The sequence below is a fragment of the Pelecanus crispus genome, chromosome 20 (genome assembly GCF_030463565.1).
Source record: "Pelecanus crispus isolate bPelCri1 chromosome 20, bPelCri1.pri, whole genome shotgun sequence".
Lineage (NCBI taxonomy): Eukaryota > Metazoa > Chordata > Aves > Pelecaniformes > Pelecanidae > Pelecanus > Pelecanus crispus.
Window position 1 is genome coordinate 3,176,314 of NC_134662.1, and position 11,763 is coordinate 3,188,076.

The following is an 11,763-nucleotide window of genomic DNA, read 5'->3' on the forward strand; positions in this document are numbered from 1 at the left end:
TGCAGTCCCTAGAAAATAGGTACAAGGTCTGGGTTTTGCTGGCAGGCAGCGTAGGAACCTTCTAGTGAAGGCAAACAATATATTTGGTCCTAAGGGCCCCTCCTGCTGCTGAGGTGTTAGTGTGAGTGAAAACAAGGCTTGCTGGATGTGAACTTCTGTTCATACCAGTGCAGGAGAAAGAACAGCACACCCACCTTGCCTCCATTTGAGGTGCTCCAGTTTTTTGGCATCTGCTTTGGTTTACCTGGGAGCAAGGCAGAGACGTGAATTTGTCAGGGGTGCGGAAGGACATTCAACATCCCTGTGAAGGCCTCCTCGCCCTCCTCTGTTTCTCTCTGGGTGCGGGGACAAGCATGGGGATGGAGCACAGACCAGGCAGCAGCAGTCAGGAATTTCTCTGCAAAACCAAAGCCATTAACTTCTGCCCAGGCCAGCAAAATGGAAACTGGTGCTACTGCCAAACCAACGTGAAACCAGCTCTTTCTTCAATTCCCTTTCAGCCACATTTTGTTTTCCACAGCAGAGGAGCTTGTTCATGTTGAGATTAGTATTGGAAGAGAAGTAGCAAGGGGAAAATGGGTGGGCATCAGCCTAGACCGTGTTGATCCTCAGGGAGAAGAGCTAGGGTCACAACAGAGCAGAGATATACCTGTTGCTTTGATCCAGGCCAACCTCACCTCCTCTTTCTTGTCCAAAGCGTGTCAAATAGCCACAAAACCCCATGTCCTTGCCTCGGTCCTTTTGTGAAACAAGCAGCTATCATGCTGCTTCTCTGTGGAGCATGGTATCAGCATACCTGCTCTGAACAGTTCGGATTAAACGCTCCCTGGTCGTGATGCTCAGTGCCAACCTCTCCACCTTCCTCCTTCCAGCCTGCGCCCTTCCTCGAGGGAACCGCTGTGCAGCCAGACCCTCTCTGAGCACCATGGGAACCACAGAAGCCACTTTGCGGATGGAGAACGTGGATGTGAAGGAGGAGTGGCAAGACGAGGACTTCCCCAGGTTTGTTCCCTGAAAAAAAAGCCAGGGACAATTTTTTTTCTCCTGTAAGAAACCAGCAGGGCATGGAGCATGCAGGTCCCTCCTACCAGCCCCAGAGGCAATAGGAGTCTTAACTCCAACAGGGCAATTCTGGCCAGAGAACAGAGCTTTTGTAGCAAGGCTGCTCTGAATGCTTATCAATTTTGGGGAGGCTTCTGGCAACCCTCTATGAGCATGCCAAGGAGAGGGTGAGGAGCTGGGTGCAGAGGACAGGGAGATTAGCATGGATGGATGGACGGATGCATATAGGGAAGGACAGATGGACTTCTTTCCAGTCCCTGAATCAAGCAGTGTCTCCCCAGACAGAGCACTGCTGCTTTGCCAGGAATTTGCCCCAGGAAGCAGAGTCATTGGGATGCAATGACCGCTGCCACTGACATGCAGAATCTGAATGGTTGCAAACCTTGTAAGAAATGACGTGTGGGTGACAGCAAGGGCCAAAGTGGCAGCTTTCACCTTCACAGACATTTTATTAACTGCACAGAATGCTGAAAAAAATCCCCAGAAGCTCAGTGTGCACCCTGCAGCCACCCAAAGGGTGCACCCACCCTCATCCCCACCCCAGCATTGCCCCACACATCCAGCACTAAAGCTCCCTGGGGCACACACAGCATGGCCAACACCAAACCTCGCTGCAGCTGGGGGCCGGGCTGCTGAGGGGCTTTTCAGGGCTGTCTCACCCTGTGCCAGCTGCAGCTGAATTCCCCCCGGGCAGCCCACAGAGCCCCTGTATTCGCAGACAGTGGCACAGTGTGCAGCACGGGTGGGCACGCACAGCCCCTGCCCTGCTAGAAAGGGTCTCCTGTTTCCCTCGGCACCGGCGGATGAGCTTAGCTCTGTTTACCACAGGTCCAGCTGCATCGCTAATCTAAGCACCTCTGTCTGCCAGCCCAGCACCCGGCTCACAGGACACGGCTTGTCCTTCCGCTGGCTCCAGAGGTGGGCTCAGCCAAGCCCTTGGGTTTCTAGGGTGGATTTTTCTTTCCTCCGAGAGCTGGGCAGAGCTTTGGGCTGATGGACCTCTACCAATTAAGGCTCCCCCAGAGCGTTGTGCTGACAAGCTTATAATTGAGTAGAAAGGAAAGCGAGGGGTAGAAAGGAAAGCATTGACCCAAGGCTCCCTAGAAAATCTGGGGACAAAGCTGTTCTAGCACCTGGACACCCACACACTAACCCACACCATCATGTTGGAGCAGGAGCTGCCAGGATCTGTTTCACACTCGCCATGCAAGCAGCAAACTTGCCCCAGCCACAGTCAAGCTTTCAAGGGGCATTTCTCCTCAGCACCGCCTAACACAGGTGTCATCGCTCCTGCCCAGCAAACGAAGCCCAGGGAGAGGCAAAGGGATGTGACCATGGCTGGGTGGCAAGCAAGTGGCAGGGACAAGGCCAGAGCCCTACAAAAAAGCTCCCCAGCCTGCTGACAGACTGCTGCAGGGGGATTAAATCCGGAATAATGCAAGCGAAATAGAGCCCAAACAGCCACTAGGCAAATGAGTGAGCGCTAGCTGTGTTTAACTGGCATTAAAAATAAAGAATAATTTGCAAGACACTTCCCCCTAAAAGCATTAAAATAATAGGGCAGAAGCTGCTGCATGTGGGACAGTAGCTCTCTAGCAGATGATTTGCTGCATAGCTATTTTTGCTTAGCTGTGATTAACCAACCTTGCCACAAAAAAACATACCCTAGACAAAGATCTGGGCTGGGGCAACCGAATTCAGCTGCTTATTAAGGACACGAGGCGATGTTCCCATCCCTCCCCGAGAAGCTGATCTGCAGAACAAGCTCCTGCCTTGCAGGCTGCAAAGGTGCAACAGCAAGGCACCGAGCAAGCAGCAAGGCAGCGGAGAGGAAAGGGTTCCCCCTCCTGCTGCTCCCTGAAGGTTTAGCCTCCTGTTGACAGCCGGTCTCTGCTGTTTGTGCAAGTGCTGTCCTGCAATGATGCTGTAGCGGTGCCGCGGGGCGGACGCAGGAGCATGCTCACTCCATCAGGCATCCATCGGATCACAGTCGGTGAAGGCTCAGGCTGGTCGGGGCCCAAGAGAAGGTGTTTATAGAGGGAAACTAGGCAGCACGCTCTCAGTGGAAAGCAAAATGGTGGCACCCGACCCTTAGAAAACCTGCTTCATTCAGAAAAAATTGGCATCTGGGGCTAGCTGCATCTGGGAAGGAAGATTTACACAGGAAACTGGGAGGTAGTGATTGGAGCATCCTTTGGGAAGGTAAGAAAGCCCTTTTCTTCACCTCTGACTTGTGAATTGCTTTTCTTAAATGAATCTTAGCATCAGAGAGCAGAGTGCCTGACTGCAGCACGTACTCGGGTACAGCTGGGCCTTCCCCCCCCCCCCCCCCTTTTGATGCTGTATCACCAAGTTGTGCCAGGCTGCAGCTCACAGTCAGATAAACCAGCCAGGCCCCATATAAGACAAAAGCAAAAGGGAGGAGGAGAGGCTGGAGGGGGGCAGAGGGATCTTTCTGACCGCTCAGGAATATTGTGGCAGCCCGCAGGATCCGGGTGCTGCACAAGCGAGCAAGGAGCAAGCGCCTTTGATCAGGTCTCCAACTCTCATAAATATACAACAACCAGCTAGGAGAGGATTATCCCTTAATCTAAATATTTATAGCGTTTAATTTGGCTGGTGGCTCTGGTGTCATGGCAGCACGAAGAGGAGCCTTTGTAGGGCAGAGCTAGGCTGTATCCTGCGGACTGAGGTACCGGTCCCCGTCATCTCCCTCCCTGCCATCGCGGGACCATAAGGCCAGCAGCTGCTGGACACCCACCCCGTGCACAGTCCCACCCCTGTTCTTGCAGCGCTGCCTTAAAACTGGTGGGGTTTCCCCCACATTTCACCCCAGGGCCGTCCCAGCACCCAGGATTTTACACCTGAAGGCATGAGCTCCAGTTGAGGGGGAGCTTCCAGCAAGGGGCAGGTGAAATGAGGATGGCTCAGAGGGTCCCTTTTAGACAGACCTTCGACATCGTGAACTTATCACGGGGTCGGTGGGGTTTGGTCATGCTGCACAAGAAGTTTCAAACCCAGCTAATGCCAGGGGACAGGCACAAGTCCCAGCTCAAATTAAGGGGAAAAGCGTTTGGAAAGTGTCCAGCTCAGGGTGGGCAGCGTGCTGCTCAGCCACAAGCGAGGGTTCCTTGCCGCAGTACTGGGGGCCAGATTCTGACTTCACTTACCCCATCATGGGTGAGGAGAAACTCCAGCAACTTCCAAAGGGTGACAGCCACGTAATGAGATTTGGCATTAGCATCTGTATGGGAAAGCCAACTTTGAAATCAACAGATGCTTCTAGCCTCCAGCTGGATGCATGGTGGTGTACACCAAGAGGGTGCAGGAGCCAAGCGTGCGAAGCTGCAAATCCTGACCTCTGCCATGCAGACCAAGGAAGGGAGTGCACGTCAGCCTTCGGCTCCAAAACACAGGTGTGAGTGCTGGTGCCTGGATCTTAGCTCAGAACGAACCTGCTTCCAAACCTCAGCAGGGTTTTGGCATCACCATCAGCTTTTGTCAAACGGGAGCTGAGTGAGGATGGGTGACAATTCTGGGATCACACCTAAGGTTTGATCCTTGCCTTGAACTGCCTTGGAGCAAAGTCACTACAGACCGAGGAGGCAGCTGCCTCCGGGGAGAGGTGGTTGTTGCAGGTGCTGTGGGTAAAGTTCTGCTCTGCTGCGGCCAGGGCTTGTGGCAGGAGACAACTGCAGAAGATGTTCCCTGGTACCCTTGATGAGGAGCCCTAGAGCCTGGCACTGCCTCTCCAACTTCTGACAGAGATAAAAATGGGGATAATATGGAGAGAGTGAGGATGTTACCAGGCTCTTCTGGGGACAGGATTTGTTCCTGTGTCCTTGGCTGGATTTTCCAGCTTCTTGGCTGAATGGCAGCACGAGAGATGTATTGGGGCAGGGGGGTCAATGCAGGGATCAGTTGGAGGTTACTGGGATTGCACAGTAAGAAAGCACAGCTGCTGGGTTGCTCTAGGGCAAATCACCCAAGGGTGTCCCTCAGGCTGAGCTCAGCGGCAAAAGGGAAAGGGCAGAGCACACAGGGAGTTGCACGGTTCTCCCTGGTGCCCCCAGTTCTCTCCACTGTCTGCCATGGAGTGACTTTCTCCTCAACATCACCTGCTCTCTCCTGTCTTTCTCCCTCCGCATCTTGGCTTGCCTGCAGACCTCTCCCAGAAGAGACAGGGATGGAGTCGCTGGGCAGCCCTACGGAAGATGAGAATACATCCTGTAAGTACCAGCCTGCCTTATCAGGAGTTCAAAGAAAACAAGCCTATGGGAACAGCAGCTTGCAGTTAAGGCGAAAGCCAGTTCCCTCGGAGTATCTGCCAAAAATTCCCATGTGGGAGAGGAAACCATCAGAGGTTTGAATTTGGTAATCTTTCACAAGAAGCTGGGGGAGGAAATAGGTATCTCAGAAGTGTGGGCACTTTTACCCAGCCATACCCACAGGCATCCAGTACCTCCCAGCTATGATCCACCACCCTTAGCTTCCAAGACCGTAGCCTGAAACATGCATAATGAAAGCACCATGTCTTGCACTAAGAATACCGGATAAGGACAACCTGTCAGTTATTTTCCTTTTAACTACAGCTCCCCCAAATACTTTAAACTTTAATGGGGCGCATCGTAAGCGGAAGACACTTGTTGCACCTGAAATCAACATTTCCCTGGACCAGAGTGAAGGCTCCATTCTCTCCGATGACTTCCTGGACACACCAGATGACCTGGACATTAATGTGGACGATATTGAAACTCCTGATGAGACAGATTCCCTCGAATTCCTGGGGAACGGGAACGAACTGGAATGGGAAGGTAAAAGGATGGTTTGGGGTGAATGTCTGCAAGGGTCAGGGCTTTTTTTAGCTTCGTTTTAACCACTTTTGACACCATTCAGCATCAGCAGCTGAGGACCAGCTTCCTCAGGAGCAAAGCACAGCACACACAACCAAGCCCCATCTTCCACACAACATCTGCCCCACCAGGACCCCAGCTATAGCCCAGTAGTCTCAGCACTTCCATCTGGGAACAGCATGGGCAGAAGTAGTTCAGGGACTTGCAAACACCGGTGTAGCCGTAATTCAGGGTAAGGCCTAAGGCTGTGGACACACATGCCCTTCCAGCTGCAGCTGGGCCACCACCCCAGGAGGGAAGGTGCTGCCTGCTAGGCTCTGCCAGTAGAGCTGTCACGCGAGTGTTCAAACATCTTGAATAACATGGTCTTTGCTAACCTGGCTGATTTGGACTGAATCAGGCTAAGAAGGAATCATGCAAGCAGCTCTGCTAGCAGATCAGAAGACAACCGGCACAGGCGGTGCCTTCTTCAGCCAGTATAGATGGATCTGAAGGAAGATCCAGCAAAAAGTCCGGTGCCCAACCTGTGACTGCCGGTACTATAAGCAGCATGAGATGTTAAGCTTGTTTCTATTACAATTTGGCAGTGGAGCAAGATTATTAAGAACCACAAACTTACACAGATCAAAGCTGCAGATGAAGAAACAGATGATCCTCAGTCTGTGGTTGTTCTTGTCTCTTATTGCACACCAAAGCTCTTGCAGAGCCTCTTTGTACATTACATTAATAAGGCAGAAATGTTTGTCCCTTTTCCAGATGACACTCCCGTAGCCACAGCCAAGAACATGCCCGGGGACAGCGCAGACCTGTTTGGGGATGGTGGGACAGAAGATGGGAGCGCTACTAATGGACGGCTCTGGAGGACTGTCATCATTGGAGAGCAGGAGCACCGCATCGACCTCCAGATGATCAAACCCTACATGAGAGTGGTGACACATGGAGGTGAGGGAGAGGGTGGCCTAATCCTGGCTTGGTGGATTTCTTTCAGTCCATTTTTGTCAAGCCAGAGGGGATGCCATGACTGATTGTTTTGACTGTCTTTAGGGGAAAATTGCCATTTGTTTCATACCACTATGTGGCAGATAAGCACAAAAGCACCCAGCCCATGCTAAAAAACATATAGCCACTGTAGCAGTGTTTCAATAAAGAAAAGTAGGGATAACGCTGGCTCTGAGCAAGACTGAATATACCCTGACCCTCAGCCCTGGGTGCAGGCAGCATCGCCAGTGATGAAGGGACTGCGGGTGCTCAACCCCTCTGTAGCTCAGTGCCGGGGCTGCCTCTGGAGGCACAGCTAAAGGCCGATACGTCCACAGTTAGCAACCATTTCTGAAATCTGAGCAAAGCCAAGCAACGACCCAAGGCAAAGCTCTCAGCTCTGTGCTTTGCCACACACAAATTCCTTCCAAATTCCACCAAAAATCCCTGAACCCCACACGTATGTTATAGCCAAAACTGGAATCAGAGGCAAATCCAATTGTGAAAGAGGTCCATAAGAGGGACAAACGCTTACCTAGAGCTGAACAGAGGCACAAAAACCAGCCCAGACCAAAATTCAGCAATGCATCTTTGCTGCTATTTTTCCTTCAACTCTTGCATCTCCCCCTGGCAAGAGTCACTGATGCTGCCTGTGTCTGTCTTTCCCAGGATACTATGGAGAAGGTCTCAATGCCATCATTGTCTTTGCTGCCTGCTATCTCCCGGACAGTAACCTGGCTGATTACCACTACATCATGGAGAACCTCTTCCTGTAAGTGGCTGGTCAAGGTCTATGAGGGAGAGGAGGGCAAGGAAGGTAACTCAGGCTCTGGGGAAGCAGTTTCCATGTATTCATGGCATCAGGAGCCTCAGCTGGAAATAGTTTGAATCCAGGCCAAACATACCCAGTGTGCAGCTGCAGGCTGGAGCGATCCATCACTGTCCACAGCGTTTGCATCCAAGTCCAGTAAGTCAAAGCATTCAAGCATTCGGTGTTAATTATGCCAGTGATGGACTCACTACCAGGCTAGAGCATACATATGCAATGCTGAACAGCTGGTAGATGCTACTGTTAAGCAGAAGAATGGTGCAGGGGTGTCCATCAGTGTATGCACTATGCTAATGCGTACCCGCAATCCCCGAGATCCCCTAGGCATCCTGCAGAGCTGCCAGGGGAATCCGAAACCTGTTCCAAGGTCTACTAAGAAGGGGTCTGGAGGCCTTTCGGGGTGACACACAGGCACTTGAAGAAACCTCAAGGGACCTTTTTTTGGGTCTCATGTCCCCATTACTTTTGATCACCACCCAACAGCTATGTAATCAGTAGTCTGGAGCTGCTGGTGGCTGAGGACTACATGATCGTGTACCTAAACGGAGCAACACCCCGGAGGAGGATGCCAGGCCTTGGCTGGCTGAAGAAATGCTATCAGATGATAGACAGAAGGTGAGAATCCTGTTGGTGTTGCCTCTTCATTCTTCCCAGTCCTCTTCCCACATCTCTTCCAGTGCTTCCTTGTAGTCTTCCCAGCCACCACTCCTTCCTCACTCCCCACATTCTGTAATTCCTTCCTCTATCACAGCTTTCCGACTTACTCCATGCTCTCTTCATCACCTCTTCTCCCTCCTTCCCCCACAAGCACCTTCACAGAAATCAGGCTAATGCAGCACCCCAGCAAAGCAGTGCTCCTACAGCCTGCCAGGTCTGAGCTTAAATAGGCTTCCTAAGGCCATGGCTTTTGTCTGGAGGCACCCAGCTGAGGCTGGTGAGCATCATAATGCTTGTTCGTGCCCTGATACATTACAGGTGAGTTTAAGAAAAGGTACTTTGAATGTGACTTTCTGTCCCATGGCTTTTCCACAGACTGCGTAAAAACCTCAAAGCATTGATAATCGTGCATCCTTCATGGTTCATCCGGACAGTGCTGGCTATATCCAGACCCTTCATCAGGTAAATATAGCATGTTCCCAAACTCAGTTTTGGTTTTGGAGTGGAAGTTTAATCTCATGAATCAGATCTTAAGCTCACCTTTCACTAATAGCAATCAAGGTGAGACTGTCTGTCATTTCTCCTACATCTCTCTGATACTTCCAAGGACAACTCTAGAGGTGGTTTTAGGAGACACTGTGGTGGTCTGGATCCAGATCAAAGTTTGTCCCGGTGGGTAGCACATAAAGATTTACTAGGAAGTGTGGGAATGGTGGTCCTTTTTCCCTCCTACAGATGTTGAGAGGCAGGGTCAGAGCAAAGTGAGGTACAGTAATGCGGCATCTTGCCACAGTTTTTAGTCATCAGCATATTAGCACTGGGAGGAGATGGGTACACTCAGACTACAGAGGATACAGAGATGCAGAACTCCCCACCTCCACCAGGAAAATTCTGACTTCATATAGAGAGAACATCAAAACAAGACCTCAAGTGCATGCTCTTTCCCTCTGCCAGTGTGAAGTTTATCAACAAGATCCAGTATGTTCACAGCCTGGAGGAACTGGAGCAACTTATCCCAATGGAGCACGTACAGATTCCAGACTGTGTCTTACAGTGAGTATCAGAGGGACCCTGGGGCACACATAGCTCTGAGGAGGCGCAGGACAAAAATCCTATGTAGCAGGATATTGTGTTGAGTCAAAACCCGTGTACTAGAAACGCAGAGCCTGGGGCAAACCTCATCTTACTTGTATACGGGTGCCAAGCAAGAGCCTGCACACTGTGCTAGCTTGCAGTTTCTGTTACCTTCAGAGCAAATATTGCATTTTACTAAAAGTGAACAGTCCTGCCTGGGTAACATTTAAAGAATGTTTCCTGTTTGTTGCAGATTTGAAGAAGAGAGGATCAAGGCTAGAAAAGAAAGGTAAAATTAATTTTGGGGTGGGGATAGAGGGTGGGTTCATTCTCTTGGGATGTTGTTGCTTTCTCTCATCATTATTTGTGTTATAACCAGTCAGTTCTGTGTTCCTCCTACCCTGATATCCCACACAGCCTACACTTATTTTCTACTGATTTTCTCAAAATAAGCAGAAGCTGCAGGAGGGAGGAAAAGCTTGATTAAACTGTTATTTATCCATAGAACTGTTCTTTTAACCCCACGAGTGCACACATCCTGAACATGCACTGTAGATGCTAGCAAAGGCCATCAGAAATCACCCTGTGTATAAAAATGGCACATTTTCCCCATGTGACCATACAAAGTGACCTTAAAGCGAGAGCTAGTGCTTATTTTAAAAGCCACTTCATTCTGTTAGAGTGGCACAAAGAGGACCATTAGTTTATAGTTTGTTTTGTTTTGTTTTCTAGACCCATTCCATCACTGATGATTTAGGTTAGAAGTGTTGGCCATAAACAGTGATAACATAACTGGCCATAACAGTGATAAATCGGCTCCACTGAAAGCAAAAGGCAATCACGGACAGAGGGAGGACCAGCTGGGTCAGCACAAGAGCAATGGGCTAGAACACCTCCTTGTGCTGGGGATCTGGATGGGAGATGCCAGTTTGGGAGTATTTGGTTCATTAGCCACTGAAAAGCGAGTCGCCCAGCCCAAGTCAGTCAGCTCCCTCCCTCCGGGGCAGACAGAGGCATCCTGAGAGCGCTGGGATTATCAGGGCTGTATCACAGGGATGAGAAGCTAACAGTCATTTCTGATCAGACCTGTCACCTCTGCGAGGTCCGCCGGTCTCCCTAGAAAGGCCTTAGATGCTCTACTCTTGCACAGTGCTCGCCTCTAGATGATAGATTTCAAATGCGATTTGTGTTTACAGGGCAGAAGAGAAGCAAGACATGGCTGAGAAGGAAAGGTAACTACTCTTTCTTATTTATCTTTCACTTACAAAATAGCTTAAACACTCTTTGGTGAGGGGAACGTGGCTTGGTCGCTGCCCCTGGGGAGCCAGGTTCTGCACTCTCAGATGTTTGGACCCAACAGGACATTTCTCAAGTGTCTGGGAACAGATAAAGCCTCTCCTCTCCCTAACAGCTCCCTGTGCCATCACTTTTGTGATGCTATTGACCTATGCGAATGGATTCCTGACGCTGCTTTTTACCTCTGTAAAGCTAGCGAACCTGTTTGGTCATGGCCCAGAGCCAGAGGCACCGGGGAAGGTTCTCCTGACATTCAGTTGTAGCATTTGCATGATGGTGCAATGCAGAGCATTGCAAGCACATCTTGGCTGTGCATAAAGGCAAGATACGAGGCTGTAACATTAGAGGGGAAGGAAAATTCTAGGGAGGTTTAGAAGAGAGTGTCAAAATCCTATGCCAGCATAATTTGGCCTGGTTTTGGCTCTGCTTCAGAGTGATATAGCCTCTCTTTTTTTATTCTGTCTAACTAGCTCCTGAGGGGGAACAGTGCATATTTCTTCTATTCTCTTCCCAGAGAAAAAGGAGCTTTGATCAAAATTGCCAAGGTCCATTGGATGAGTCTGAATTGTTCTGAGAAATAAATGGGACCTCAGGGCCAAAAGAGAGGGTGATTAGTTTGCGGTGGAGATTCACTTATTGTTTTGCTGGTTCTCTTCCAAGCAGGCCTGTGCCCTCAGCAGAGGATCAAGAAACCAGGTTTGATTTGTACCTCACTTTTTCGTTCATCTCTCTGTGATAGATTTCATTGCGTTTGTAATCCACTAACAGGAAAGGCAAGGCTGGGTTAGACCCAGGACCTCTTTAGCCCGGTGCCACTCACCTAGCACAAAAGAGGCATCGGCCACCTTGCAGCAGTGGGGTACAGAACTGGGAAAGCTGTTGACACCTTCCGCACCCTGCTGCAGCATGGCTGCAGTCGCAACCGCTGCAGCTTGTCCCAAAGCACGGGCTGGTCACGACGGCAGCTGCTATGGAGGCACTTGAGAAAAGCTGCCCCTCAATAAATTATCTGGC

General features: G+C 50.4%; 1 protein-coding gene across 1 annotated transcript; it reads left to right on the top strand.

The window, feature by feature from the left end:
- Nucleotides 1-925: 925 nt before the first annotated feature.
- ATCAY (ATCAY kinesin light chain interacting caytaxin) lies at nt 926-11,485 on the top strand. Its single transcript, XM_009493302.1, has 11 exons — nt 926-1,002; nt 5,227-5,291; nt 5,655-5,876; nt 6,672-6,857; nt 7,563-7,665; nt 8,206-8,337; nt 8,755-8,841; nt 9,334-9,432; nt 9,707-9,742; nt 10,650-10,685; nt 11,410-11,485. Exons 1-11 carry the CDS (start codon nt 926-928, stop codon nt 11,483-11,485), a joined length of 1,119 nt encoding a protein of 372 aa, XP_009491577.1.
- The last annotated feature ends 278 nt before the right edge of the window (nt 11,486-11,763 follow it).

Bases quoted from the DNA above. Each gene is read 5' to 3' on its own strand.
- ATCAY (XM_009493302.1), top strand. From the start codon at position 926: ATGGGAACCACAGAAGCCACTTTGCGGATGGAGAACGTGGATGTGAAG. The intron at 1,003-5,226 runs GTTTGTTCCCTG...GCTTGCCTGCAG, and splicing joins CAAGACGAGGACTTCCCCAG to ACCTCTCCCAGAAGAGACAG. The intron at 10,686-11,409 runs GTAACTACTCTT...TTCTCTTCCAAG, and splicing joins GACATGGCTGAGAAGGAAAG to CAGGCCTGTGCCCTCAGCAG.